The 15,018-nt window shown below is 39.7% G+C and overlaps 1 protein-coding gene across 1 annotated transcript in view; it reads right to left on the bottom strand.

Moving 5' to 3' along the window:
• Positions 1-8,869, bottom strand: part of LOC102386812 (phospholipid-transporting ATPase IB) — a 222,214-nt gene extending 213,345 nt beyond the window's left edge. The window contains exons 1-2 of the mRNA XM_006017640.2: positions 8,811-8,869; positions 172-355 (exon numbers count right to left, since the gene is read on the bottom strand). Coding sequence (XP_006017702.2) covers positions 172-321 — 150 coding nt within the window. The 5' untranslated portion in view covers positions 322-355; positions 8,811-8,869. The remainder of the gene's footprint in view (positions 1-171; positions 356-8,810) is intronic.
• Positions 8,870-15,018: the final 6,149 nt, after the last annotated feature.

Genomic DNA, 15,018 nt, shown 5'->3' with positions numbered 1-15,018 from the left:
GAACTAAAATGACCCCAAATACATTTCAAGTATCAATTTTAGATGTCAGCCTCAGAGAGGATATAAACAAAGATACGCTTGGCTTGAAGGCCAGCAACAAAGTGCTTATGCTGCCACACAGCTGATACCTCTGTCAACAGGACATGGCAGCTGCTCTTTAGTGCCTCTGACCTGTGCTATGGCGTAATCGGAGGAGTTGGTTGCCTGCATGCCCTCATTCCCACTGATCCCGACACCCACGTGTGCAGTCTGGATCATTCCCACGTCGTTGGCACCATCCCCAATGGCTAGTGTGATAGCATTTACATGTTTCTTTACCATGTCTACTATTTCAGACTTCTGCAGAGGAGACACTCTAGGAAAGAGAAGAGAAAAATGTCAGTAAGTTTCCCACATGCTGAGTTATGTACGCCTTTCCAACAGGACAGCTGTAAACTAGATTTAGATAGATTTAAAAAGACAGTTACAGATAAGCTTCCGAATTCAACACTTAGCTTTAGAACATGTGCCAGATCTTTTTCAAAAAGAAAAAATAGAATTTTTAAATATTTTTTAATTTTTAAATATTATACTGCCTAAATAAAGATCATAAACAGAAACATCAGATACATTGGAAGGGTTTACAGATTTTTTTTCTTTTAATACATTTAATGCATACAAATCTAGTTGCTTACAAGAGACAAAATCCATAGATAGTGAAGTCCTCTCTAACTATGCCATATGCAGCAGCTGTACAAGCTTCCCCACCCTTCCCCAATAATACACCTCAGTCCAGAACTAGAAAGGTTACAATTAGGCTAGGATGAGAATTCAGACTCTATACATATTCACTATTTAGTCTTTCTTCAGAGATTTGAAATGACAGTTAATTAGTGCAAATTATGCGCAGGGCTTTTGTAAGGGGTACAAAGGACAGACTTAGCAGAATAAGCAACTAACTGGAAGAAGTAAGAAAATATACACAAACTTTCCTTCTTTCCAGTCTGTCTTTCCAGTCTCCCTATGGGTTGGTTTTCCTGTTGCAACCCTACCTTACCACCCATCTGTCAGTAACACCATGCTAACATTAGTTACAGCTATTTTATTTCATGTCACTTATGTCAACTTTTGTGTCACCTCAAATTTTGGCCCAATATGTTAATATTCAAAGCCAAAAGTCCATCTGTAACTCCTATACCAGTACACTGGAAAAGTGTAGACCATTAGTTCCTTTAGACAAAATATATGACTGTGGAGGAGAGAGACCCAATGCCCTAACTGATCTACATGTGAAATAGTCATAGATTGTTATGGGATTTGTGGACATGGGGTAGCTAAACTATCAGACTCAAAGTGATGAATAAGGACTTCTCTCTCACACATTTCTCCCAGGCATGCATTGGAGTTATTCTGCTTTTACATCAGCATAACAGAATACAAAAGGATATAGGGCTTTATAAAATATTTGTTTTTGTGTGTATCCTGGTGCCTGCAACTGACCAGCTACACATGCAAAGCAGCTATCACATGATAAAAAGCTCCAACCAACTATAAAGTTAAACCTTGAAAATGTATACTAAATTTATAGCTGGTTGCTATAGAGCTTTAATTTGTACATGTAGCAGGATCTCTCTTGTGGCTGCGAGCCCCATCAGCTGACCAGGCACTAGGTACACTGTGCGTAGTGTGAAACACCCAAGACCCGAGGATCCCCAAGGCTCAGGGCTGTGTGAAACCCCCATCCCACATCGGGCTCTTAGTCCCAGCTGCACCACACGCAGCCAGGCCGGAGAGTCCTGTAACTGACGGAGCTCTCAGTCCTGGCTGCACCTCACTCCCCATCAGTTGCAGGACTCTCGGTCCTAGCTTTGTATGAGGCACAGCTCGGACTGGGAGCCCCGTCAGTTGCAGGATTCTCAGTCCTGGCTGAGCACGTGGTGCAGCTGGGACTGAGCTATAGCCCTGCATGGGCTATAGATAGACAAGGTTCTTTGGGTAGAGGTGATATCTTTTATTAAACCAACTACTGTAAATAGTTGGAAACATTGCTCTGTGCAAGTTTTTGGGCACAAAGCTCGCAAAGAATAATTTCCCCAACTATTTAGTTGGTCTAATAAAAGGTATCACCTCTACCCAAAGAACCTTGTTTGCCTAATTGGGGAAAAAGAATATACAACTTCTGGCCAGGACATGATCCATAGCAACGCTATGGGTCAGACTATAGGACAGGAAATCTCTTTTTTGTTTCTGAAATAAAGGGACTGTGTTTGTATATCCACACGTTAATGAAAATGCTTGGAAGGAGCCTGCAGCTGTCCTATTACAAAAAGTCAAAATCAGAGGAGAGTTGACTAGGTCCATAACATCTATCTATTATCAGTGTATTTGTGTTTGAAATGTTTTCTTGGATAGATGTGGACAGAAACGAAAAACAATATTTTACACTCCAGAGGTTCAGCTATACTGAAAATGGAAAATATAGACTATACTACACTCCTACCATGTAAACAAGACATTAGAGTATTATTAACTGTAGATCAATTTTGAATCTAAACTGATTCAAATTCTTAAAGACACAGATATTAAAGACATCAATATAGAGGATATAGCTATACAGAAACACGTTCACAGCAAAAAATACTCAAGAGAACATGGTATTTCTTGATTCCTTTTTGCAATCTGTAAAATAACTCAAAACAGAATCCAACCTAAAATAGGGAGGTGGAGGTGGGGAGAGAAAGACGTCAACATGTAGAACATTAGTTACATGTCTCAGGTGCACTGGAGGTAACAGATTAGGTAAGTGCCTTTAGTCATATGAGTTGTGCGATTTTATCTTTGTAACGGTACAATCCCCTTTCCGTTTATTTATAAAATCGTTCTTGTTTGTTACATTTTTAAACAGAAAAATGAACAAGATTTTTAAAAATTAATCTGTTATTGCATCAAAGTGCTGAAAAATAAACAAAAAGGATAAATCAATTTCTAAATACATGTCAATTAAAAGCGCTCGAGGAATAAAAGATTACCGTATTTATTCAAATATAAGATGAGGTCTCCTCACCTTCCCCCAGCTTCAACATGGGGAAAAAGAGCTCCTCATCTTACAACAGCGTACAAGGAAACCACATTAAATACATTGTCCATCATTAAATTGCTGCCTAAAGCAGCACATGCTCAATAATAGATATCAACTATGAAGTTGATTAAAATGCAGCCAACACTGTGTGACTAAAACACACGGCCCATAATGGGCAAACATACTGATAGGAGCCTGCCACAAGGATAGGCTGGTATAGCGTATCTGATATATGATAGTGCTCACTGCATTCAGTACCCCTCAGCACCAACTTTTTCAAGTCATGGGGGGACACTACAATTAATACACTTTGACTTCCTCTTCACTCCCACACAGAAACTGCACCTTTATTTCCAATTATTCCTGTTTCTTTATCAGCCTTAAGTATCTAGCAAACAACACTAAATGGGTCCCTAAACAGTTCATCCAGAATGTCTCTGTCGTCCCCTCTCTCAGCCTGTCACATACCATTAATGTGGCCCTGCCCTCCATGAGGTGGAACTGGACCAAACTGCCATATGTCTCAGTTGCATATGCATTTTTGGAGGACCCCAGACCTCATGACAGGGACACCTTGTTCCAGCCATGAGTGAGGGCTAGTTAGCACATGGATCCTTTGTAGGCAGTATCTGGACATACTGCCTGATCACATACTGAACAGTGCTAGGCTATAGTGTCACTATGGCTTTAAACGCTGTTGACTCCACTAAGGCTTAGCCCAATTAACTATATGGTAAATCATAAGCCTTTTTGGTTTTGGACTAATATTATGCATAGTTTTACTCTACATAAGAAGGTACAAAAGGGTTGGTTACAAGTATGCTTGTGCAATACTAGAGGTACACCGATACTTTGGTCTAATAATCGGATCAGCACTGATATAAAGAAAATTGACTATACTGAAAGTCAGCTTGATGTGGCCAATAAATGCCCTGTGCATATGCGCAGCAACAGAGCAGCACGTAGGTGGTAAGGAGCACAGCTCAGCAGCATGGAAAGCTGCATCCAGCTGGTAAGCCTGTTGTGGTGGAAGGGGACGGAGCATGGAAGGGTGTAGGGAGGCAAGTCAAGGCCCGTGTGGTGAAGAAGGGAGTGGGGCTGGGGTAGATGCTGCCCAGCCGGGGCAGGACAGGGCAGGGCGGGGCACAGGATGGAGCTGCAGCTCGTATGGGAGGCACACGGGGCAGGGGTGGCTCCCTCCACTGCATGCACCCTGTGAGGGTGCCCCTCAGATCTGCGCAAGGTGAAGCTGGCTGAAGCTGCGGGCTGGGGCCAGGGTAGCACCAGAATTTTCCCAGCAAGGGCTGGGCCAGGCAGCGGCACTGGGAGGGGGAGGGTTGGGGAGGCTATGGCAAATTTGGGGGTGGCTACAGCCTCCTCACATAGCCCCCTCCCAGTGCCACTGCTGCCCACCCTAGTCCCCACCAGGAAGAGCCCAGTGCCATCCCAGCCCACCTTGCCCCATGCAGATTTTGAGGGGGACACATGCCCCCTGTGCCCTGCTGGGGTGCACACAGTGGAAGGAGCCGCCCCCACCCTGCATCCCCTGGACAAGTCACAGCTCCATCCCACGTCCCGCCCCACCTGGCAACACCTGCCCTAGCCCCAGCCCCACTCCCTCCCTCACCCCCCACGCTCCTTCCCTTCCACCACAACAGACTTACCAGCCAGACACTGCTCTTCAAGCTGCCGGGCTGCATATTGGAAATTGGATCAGTATCAGCCGATATGCCTCCTTAAAAATGGGCTATCGGCATCAGCCCCAAAAAATCTCTATTGGTGCACCCCTATGGAATACCTGTACTATAACTTGCAGCAGTTAAAAAAATTTTAAAAAAAAGAAAGAAAAGAGAAAATGCATCAATTCTTTCCCCGGTGCTTTTATCTATCCTGCTTCATTTTTGTGGCAATAATGTAGACACATCCTAAGATTCTCTCAGGTCTCCTCCTACAATCCCTATTACATGTTCTTTATGTGTCAGTGTAAGTCACTCAGGGGCTAAGAACTATAGTAGTATGGAGTGGTTTTTTTCTTTAAAAAATTATTTCTAGTTGTAGTAGCAGTTTCTGTGTCACATCAAAGCAAGACAAATAGTAAAGCTATATGACAGCCAAGCCCCAAAAATATGACCAAATTTGCAGTATTGTATTATTAGGCAAGTAACGTGTAATTACATGTAAAAGCTATATTGATGCAATTTAAATTTCTCAGTTAATTTATGGGAAATCTGGAGAGGACTATCTTGTTGAACACAAAATCCAAGATTACTTGGACAAATTAAACTTTTTACAGCACAAAACAAAGGGTTGGGTTCTCTTAATTTTGGTTAACTGCTTTAAAGTTGCTGTAACTGACATTTAGCTGTCCATGACAAAAGCACTATAGCTACTCCTCACTTAACAACGTAGTTGCATTCTTGAAAAATGTGACTTTAAGCAAAACGATGTCAAGCAAATCCAATTACATCACAGTAGTTACCTACTAGCGGGCGGTGGCCAAACAACGTTATAACTGAACATTGCACGACTTTAAATGAGTATGTTCTCTAGTACATCAGTGACATAATAACAAAGCAATGTTAACTGGGACAACATTAAGTAAGGAGTACCTGTATTTTTTATTTCCACTGGCAATGCCTTCTGTTCTTCCAACTACACACGCTGAGCTAGGATCAAGAAGTTGTCCTATAATTCTAGAGTTGACACACTGTACTAATGCATTATGGCTGTTTTTAACTTGGGCCAACAGAAATATTCACAGAAGTAAAAGTAAGCACTGGCAAAGATGTTGCAGGTTTGAGAGTTAGTTTACCCTCTACTGTTTTTGCATGCAATTAGGTGGTACTTCTCAATCCATAAAATATCATATAATACAAGCTGTAATTTCTTATGAAGCCTTACATAATACATACGTATCTGCTGTTCTGACATTCTACTATTTTGGGAAGATTTTCAAATAAGAATTAGTGCCCAAAATCAAAACACTTTCTTTTTCCTAATCATGTATCACCTGCCAGTGCCAATAAAATTATATAATGATATCCTTAATAAAAGAGATCTACAAAAGATACCAAAAGATTATATGCATACTTAAATTATGCAACCCCTCATTACTCAAACAAAATTTTAAAATGTACGCAAGACTTTAATAAGAACTTACTTATTTATTTATCTATTTATGCAATTCTGGAGTTGAATTAAAGTCAATAATAAATGCTTTCTATGCACTTTTTTTTTTCTAATAAATACATTCCCAGACTTCCAAGGATATTTTTTCTATGCACAGTATATGAGCTGTAAAACTTGGAGCTTGATATTGTCACTGATTTCCTGAGGGGCTTTGTATTTTTTCCTTATCTTTTTCTCAACTTCCAAACCTCTTCTCACCCCTCGTAATCTACCTTGCAACAGTATGCTGCACTAGATGACATTAATCCCTTTAGCTAAAGAAACAACTGTGGTTTCGTTGCTGTGTTACTGACAGGCTATCTACCTGAATAAATGAAAGATTACAGTACAGAACACTCTATTAAGCTAAGGCTCCCCTCAGGTTACATCTTGGCCCTTTCCCCCCTCTTTTCCAAGTTCACAAACATTGCTGGACAAACAAGTAGTTCAAAGCAAAGAATACTGTGGCAAGGAAATGACTGCTTTGGTGCAAAATTCTGCAACATGACACAGCAATTATGGATATATGGCAGAAACTGGAAAACAAAATGGAAAGCATCTCTAAAGGGCCTTGATCTGCCTGCTTGGAAGACAAACTAAAGAAAGCGATTGCCTTTACATTACTTCCCCTATACTGCAATATTGTACAGGTATAAAAAGTCCAAGTATAGCTAAGACTTTCTTTAAAGCCTGTCTTTGGGGATATGGATTTAATTATGCTAAGCTTTCAACTCAAGCTCAAATGGTCTCTTCTACTTTCATAAGCAAGCCTGCAGATCAGAGTTGAACAATATAGTGTTAGGGACTGGGAATATATTTGTCTTTAGCATGTTTCTGGCATGCTGAATGCTAACACAATACAAACAACCACTTCAAGCACAGCAGTTGTTATAAGGTGTGAGCTGGCTCTGCAACATGCCCACTTATCTCAAATCCTGTGGAAACCTTTTTGTAGGTTCAGGCTCAGCAGGCCTAAAGCAGAGGGCATTGGGTAGATTCTCTGAGGTATTTTCCTCTACCCCAAAAAGTCATTAGCTGGTTGGCTCATCTTTTCTCAGTGTGAAAATTCACCACCATCTAAGTAAAAAAACTAGGTAGTTTGTGTCAATTTCCACATGTGCAGAAAGGAATGGGGGAAGAGAGGCAGCTCAAGGAAAAGAGACCTTGGGAAAGACATCAGGGCATGATGTCTGCAGCTTCTGCAAGTTAGGCATCCGCAGCTCACAGGAGCTAGGTGCCAGTTATGCAAACCTCACTTTTCTTAAGTCAACGGAGAGATCACGACCTAGCCCATAGGAAAGGTTTGGAGGTAAGTGACATTCCAATGTTCGACTGCCATCGTGTGTGCTGCCTAATTTTATTCAATTGGGAAAACTAACAGAAGTTGCATGGGACAAGCTCAGAGGTTACTTGCCTTTGTTTACACCAGTCATCAATTTCTAAAGAACAGTGTCTGCAAATATAAAGCAGCTGATGGAAACTGGTGCTCAAAACTTCTTAGCATGAGATGCTTAAATTTGCAATAAATTTGATAGTCCTAGATTTGTAGCTTGACTAGAAATGTTCTCAATTAAACCACTACCCCATAGTTTGCTGTTTTACAAAGACCTTTAGGAAAGTCTGATTAGTAAATGTGCTGACATTCATTTAAAACTCACTCCTATTATGGACTTCCTGGCATAGCCAGGTGAAATTTTTTTGGCCAAAGTGCTTTCACAGAAAAAAATGCAGTTTCTTATGGACAGAAATATATGTTCTGTTTTGACACTATAAAAATGAGACCTACAGAAACCTGTATTTTAAACAATGCTTCATATAGCAAATGACTTCACTTATTAAAAATAAAAAAAATTAGAAGTTTGAAAGTGAAATGTTTTGATAGCGTGACTTTTCATTCAACTTAAAATATTTTGACTTCAATCTGCCAAAATATTAAGTCAACCAACCCACTGTAACCCTGTTATTTGCACAGCTGTACTTCTAGCTCAGCTATTATATCCAATGTGCAGCTGCTCTTAGAAGCACCTGTAACTGTCCTAGAAATTAATGGGAATCATGGATGCTCAGCACACACTCATTTAAACCCTAAAATTGCAACTGCATTGTATTTATAGGTGCATTGTGTGAGGCATCCAGCTTCCAAAGGCAAATATAGGAATGCAATCATATTAAGGAGAATTAGTTTTTATTTATATCACAGTAGAGCCCAGGGGCTCCAACTAAGACTGGGCCTCTCAGATTAGACACTTTAAGATCATTCCTATACCAAAGATATAATTAGACAATACTAAGTAAACAGGGAACATGAATTAAGCGTTCTTAGATTCATTTTACCAGCTGAAGTAGTGAGGCATAGAGAGATTAAGTAATTCACCCAAGGCAGAGCCAAAAGTAAGCCCAGATCTTCAGGCCCCAAGTCCAGTTCCTGAATCACAAAACCATCTGACCTCTCTAGTAAGTAGACTTCAGCGCCATAAGCCTAATGCACACATGTAATGCTCTTCAAGGTTTGATCCTTAACATTCACTCCTTTAGTTCCTTGGTATCAAGTATATAAGAAACATAAGACAAAAATTGGCCATACCATTTTTGTTGCGATTTATGCACCGTTTCCCTCTCCACAGAAATCTACTTAATTCTAATACATTTTCACCCATGCTGCGTAATCTTTAAAAGTATGCATGCGGAAGGAAGGAGAAAGCAAAAGAGGAAGCTGTGTTTTAAATAAACGATATTATATCCTTCTGTTTCCATGCTGCAACAGGGATTAAAATAACACATTTAAATACCTTAATGTCTTTAACATGAAACACATTAATTTGATACTCTGCTTCCTTGAAATGCTTTGCTAATGCATGCAAGAGCCTCTGAGGAGCCTACCTTCCTCGAAGTGAACATAGATTTACCCTGTTCTACCACAGAGTACACTAGTATTTCAAAATGCAGTGCCTGACCTCATCTGCAGGGAAGGTAAAGATGAGAAACAGCCCAGAAAGAAAGCTGAAACTTATCAAAGTTACTGACATTTAAGAGCATTCTGCGGCCCCTAGGGAACCTAACAAGATGTACTAATTTATCACTAAAATTAACATACAAAAAGCCTGTCCAATGGTGCCACCAAAACATCATATTTAACAGCTTTTTAATTAGACATAGACCTCCCTTGACATATGCCCTGGAAGTCAAAGCAACTAATCATCTGACTACCAGATATCAAACAAGAGCTAGACTAATTATACCCAGCCGCACAAAGTCTGTTCTAAGACATTTTATCACAGGCTTACAATCAAAGAATGGCCCACACAGTGGACAAACTAACATTAGCAACTAAAAATAAATCCGGATGTTGAAGGAAAGTGTGCATTATTTCCAATTTATTTTATGAAGTAAATTGTATAATGATTGCATTTGATGACAAAATCCAACACTATTACGCATACATTTGGCCAACCTTGCTTCTTCAACTGAATTACCTGTTAATAAATGACATAATAATTGCAATAGCTGCAATTTTCTTTTAATGAAATAACTCCAGCCTCTCAAGTTTCCCAAGGAGAACAAGGCCAGATGGGTAACTTGAAAGGTACTACTTATGAAGTGGTTTTCTATTAATAACGATTCAGCAAGCTGGGGAGATGGAGTAACTCCACCTCTTCCTCTGTTCAGAAGTAGAGGGTGCTGAATGAACCTTTCTGCAATATCTTTTCTCTCTGACTTAAAATCTCCAGAACTGTGCTTCCAAACCACACCAGCTTCTTCTGTTTCTTCCTCCACAGGATTTCCAAGACCCTGCCTCTTCTCTGTGCCCACACAAACTTAAATACACATTTTGACTTCCATAACTTTTTTCTTTTCTTGGCAACTGTGACCTCACTCCTGCAAAAACCATCTTGTTCACAACTCACCCCATGGCAGTCTTCTAACTGAAACTAAAGCCCTCCACAAGCTAACATCAATTCACCATATCCAATAAACTTTTTGTTATCCAAAGTACATGTTTACGAAGCAGTTCAGTATCTCTACTATTTTAGAATCATCATCAATCTCTGTTTTTCATATATAATGAAATTGTTCAACAGCATCTTCCTTCTACATTTCTAGCACAAGATAACAAAAAATTCTTCTTAATATTCCACTCTCCCTAAGCATGCCCTGACAATTAAGAACCCAGAGGACTCTACCCAATTTTCTGAAGAGGACTCCATATAATCTAAATGCAGTAAATCTAGTTAAATTGTCACTCCAAGTAGCTTGGCAATCATAAGTAATTATTAAGGTGTAATTAATCAGTATGTGGTCATTTTCAAACGTTTAGTGAGATGGATTTTACATGACACAGAGACAGAAAAGATTATTTTTTAGCATACGTAATGAAGAAAAAAAGAATATGTTACAAAAATTCCAAGTACAAAGTACAAGTTGTACTCATTCTGGCTCATGATATTAGAATGTAATATTTAATGTACAATTTTTTACAATAAAATAACAAGCATTTGTTGTGTAAGTATTACATGAATTGAAGGAAGTAAACTAATCAGTCAAAGATTTTTGCTTTACATTCTTACATACACTTATTTCCAAAATACCAGACAATTCTGCAAAATGACTGGTTGATCATTTGTGCTCCGTTGAGCCAAGAAGAGCTGAAGACTATCCAATGTTTCATGAGCATCAGATGGCTTGACAGGTGCTATGGAGACCAGAGGTCAGTCCTTTTAAACCAATTATTAGGAGACAATTTCATTGTGATTTATTATGCATGTCTAACTGACTAATTATGCTTTACCAGATGATGAATTGGCCAAAGTATTTTACGTATAAATCAGTGGGAGACTGATGGGGATTCAGAGCACTGACTAGTAAGGCCATAGCGATAAGGTATCCCAATGACTAATTAACCAGAGTTCACTGTTTTCAACATTTTATTAAAAACAATACATTTTCTGTGAATTAGTGCTTTTTTTTTTTTTTTTTTTTTTTTTATATAACAACACTGGAACATTAATCACTTAAGTCTCCGTTGTCCCTGAATCTCTCCTCTTTATTTGTAGTTACCAATGGAGAGCTCCTCATAGATCTTGAGAAACATGTACTATTGTTTCTTGTTTACTCCATTCTGGGCTAAGCATAGCAGGGAGACATGACAAAGTGCAGAGGAACAAGTGTTTCCTGGTGAACAAGGAGTTAATTCCAAATCAGCATTCTGTTTTCTTTTCATACATGAAGAGTTTAAGCATCTTGTTTCTATTACCATGTGCCCCCCCTGAAAATGCTTTATGGCTTAAAGATGAAGCAAAGAAAACAATCTGAAAGGTTAATCATTTGGAAAGTGAGGAACAAGTGTAAATAGGGTGTTATCTTTGACCCTCTTGCTCATTTAACTATAATGGTCACTAGTGGCAATTGCTCTAATACATTTTCAAAGCAAAATGAATGTATCAAATTAATTTCTGAACTTACCTCACCTCAAACTGATTACAGCACTTGAATTTTCATGCTAACCAGCTTGAGTGGTTTGCAAACAATGAAGAAATCTGTCACTTCTAATGACTGAGCAAAAAAAAACGTTTACACTAATCTGCAAAATGCATGTTTGAATCTTTACAACCTTAAATACATGGAGTGTGCCTCCATAGTATTTATGTGAATGTGTGTTTTATATAGCAAAACTACTTATAGAATTTTGAAACACCTGGTAAAATTAAGTGACAACTGAAATTGTGGCCATTAATGAGCATTTTACCCCACTTACAGTGGTTCTGCCCTGGGGTGAAGCTGAAGGCTAAAATAGGACAGCCATGAGGAACACCCGCCTCTGGACTCTGAATAACAATACCATCACCATTTCTCCCAACCCCTCTGAGCTGACTTACCATATAGCAAGCAATCTGTTCTTCCACAGTAAAATCCTGTCCAGAAATACACAATAAATGTCACTACTTCAACACATTGGCTACTGTTTTAAGGAATATTTTTTCAGCTCAAACCATTCAACAAACATCAAAAAACAGCAGGAGAATGGCTGCTTTTAATGGAATTAATAGATTTAAGATTTTATTTGCCCAAAGCAACTGCCTTGCCATTTCAGCATCTAATTTCTCCATTCCATTTGAGCTCGACTACAATATAATACCATTCTCCTTTCTCCTTCTCTAGAAAATGGCCTTCTGCAATGTAAATTAAGAACATGTACATGACTGACTGACTTCCAATTACATTTTATTGTTAGACAAAGTAAATACTTTTATATTTGGTGCAAATGACATAACCCAGAAGGACAGAACCCAAACCAAAAACAAAACCTTATTAATCTTTTAAAAATCTGGGCGCTTGACCTCTTATTTCTTTTAGATAATGCCAGAATGAAAGGTCTGAACTTCTCAGGAGCTGCTATAACTCAGTGGATGTTTAGCATCCATTAAAAATTAGGTGCTGAAGTTCTGGACTAGGTCGCCTAAATTTCGCTGGTCATTTTTTATCATATTGGCCAAAAATTATTTAACTTGAGCTCAACTGGTGTGTAATGTAGCTCTTTTAATTAAAGGAAAAATTGTAAGACAGGATACATGTCCATTAAACTGTGTCCTCTAATTTGTAGACGTGATGCAAGTACCGTATTTACTTGAATCCAAGATAAGATATCTCCCCATTTAACACGGTGAAAAAAGTCCCTTGTTTTGGATTTGAGTACAAGACAGCAGGGGGGCAGTAACTCAGGGTTGAGGCAAGAGCCACAGCTGCTGTCTGCCCCCACCCCCGCCTCTTCCTCCCCTGGCCCCTGAAACCTTGGGTCTATGTTCCCATCCCGTCTCCCCACACCCCACCTGCCTTCCCAATATGACCCACACTTCCAGGCCCCAAGCCTGCAGCAAGGATAGGGCCTGCCACAGCAAGGGGAGGGGAGGGGAGGGGAGGTGGGGAAGAGACCCAAGCTTGGATAGAAGCAAGCATGAACGAGGGAGAGGCGGTGTCGGGGGTAGGAGGGACACAGGCACAGTGGGGGGCAAGTGGTAGAAGCAGACAGGCAGCAGGAGGCAAGGTGTTGGTGGGCAGGGGGCGGGGGTCATGCCTCAATGCTGTCTTCACCGCGTTGCCCCCTCTCGCACCACTGCTTTCTTCACTGCATACGTGTGTGGGGGGGGAGGGAGGGATTAATTTAAGATACATTTTCCATGTATACAATCTAATTAAAAGGGAGTGGGTTCTTAAATTCAGAGTCATCTTGGATTTGTGTAAATACCATGGTAAGGAAGGGATGAGGAAAGAAGCACAAAGGGTCTAGTAACATGGTCACACAGCTGCTCAGCTTAAATATGAAAACGTTTTGAACCATTAAAACTAAGTTGTTTGGGGCCATGTTTGTTATGAATAATTATTATTCTTCCTGAAAATCATCAGTGCCATCTTGAAACCAGAAAGCTTCCACAGCAGCCTGTCTGCTGCGGCTCAGCTGCTGACACTAGAGTTTCAGTGGACTGCATGAATGCTTATCTGTCTTGACCAGTCCAGCATGTTCCAACATTGAGTGGCTGGACTGAAAAATGATACCCTGCCTAGTTGGTGGACATGCCAATACTCCTGAAGTACTGTTAAATGCAATGTCTTGTGGAACTTGTTTCCTGTACATTGTGAGGTACCATCATTGCCCTCAAGAAGCTATGGAAGCTTGACATAAAAGTTCCCTGAATTCTCTGTCCCATCCTCTAATTCATCTTTCCACATTCATTTTTTTTAAATATTCGCACATCTCCTTGCAGTCAATCCCAATTTAATTCTTTTTTGCACCAGTTTTGAGTGTGTCCATCAGAAGCATGGATTAAGGATCAGCAGAATTCTCATATCTGCCTTAAGAGAGAGCAGGGTTGATTCATTTGCATTTGTAGATTCTCAGCTAGTACCATAGCAGTGAAAAATCAGAAAATGGAGGAGTAGATGAATGAAAGAGCGAATGAAAATCAGGCATTCCCTGACCAGCCGCAGAAAGGGCAGCACATCTTCTAGGCCTGTAAAACAAGTACCAAGTGGTGGAAACAGAGTGTGCTGCAAATCCAGGACAATCAGAAGTCGCTGCAGAAATAAGATCTAGATTTTTCAAACAATTTAGATACCTAACAGTACAGATAAAAAACAAAACAAAACCTAGCAGTTAGTGCCTAAGCAAATTAGGTAATAATGTCTATTGACTTCAATAGGCGTTAGGGTCCTAAGTACCCTTAAAAATTCCTGTCTTCTAGCACCTATCTTTATTTTCTTCAGAATGTGGAACCTACTCTGGTTTGAAAATTTTTCCCATAAAGCTTTCTCTTTGCTATGTTTATCCTGTATATCCTACATCTACTTCTCCCGTGTAGATATGCTAACTATAATGTCAGACTTCTTAGTTACAGCCACACTTATTTTTTTTTAACACATCAGCAGGTTTTTACTGAAATGTAATGATGCAAAACTCCTATTAGCTTCATTTGAAGAAAGATGGAGCCCTTGAGTATTGGCGGAAAGAAAATTGTGATGCTGTATCTTTGAGAAAATCATCAATGAAAAAACAAATCTTAGAAATCCCTAAGATAACTTAAGAATTTTGGAAATTGTTCCAGTTTAAAAAACTTGCTAAACCCCTCCCAACCTGCCAATATTAGGTAACTATTATATAGAGACACCCGGAGAGACAAGGACATACCTTTTAAGTCTGCTGACAGGCATTGGTATAGGATTTTTTTTTTTTAAACAGGAACTGAAAAAAGCAAAATCTTTAATATTTCTTAAAACAACGCTGCCCCCTCAAACACTAATAG

This window comes from Alligator sinensis, unplaced genomic scaffold, assembly GCF_000455745.1.
Source record: "Alligator sinensis unplaced genomic scaffold, ASM45574v1 scaffold777_1, whole genome shotgun sequence".
Taxonomy (NCBI): domain Eukaryota; kingdom Metazoa; phylum Chordata; order Crocodylia; family Alligatoridae; genus Alligator; species Alligator sinensis.
This window is presented reverse-complemented; position numbering and strand designations above follow the sequence as displayed.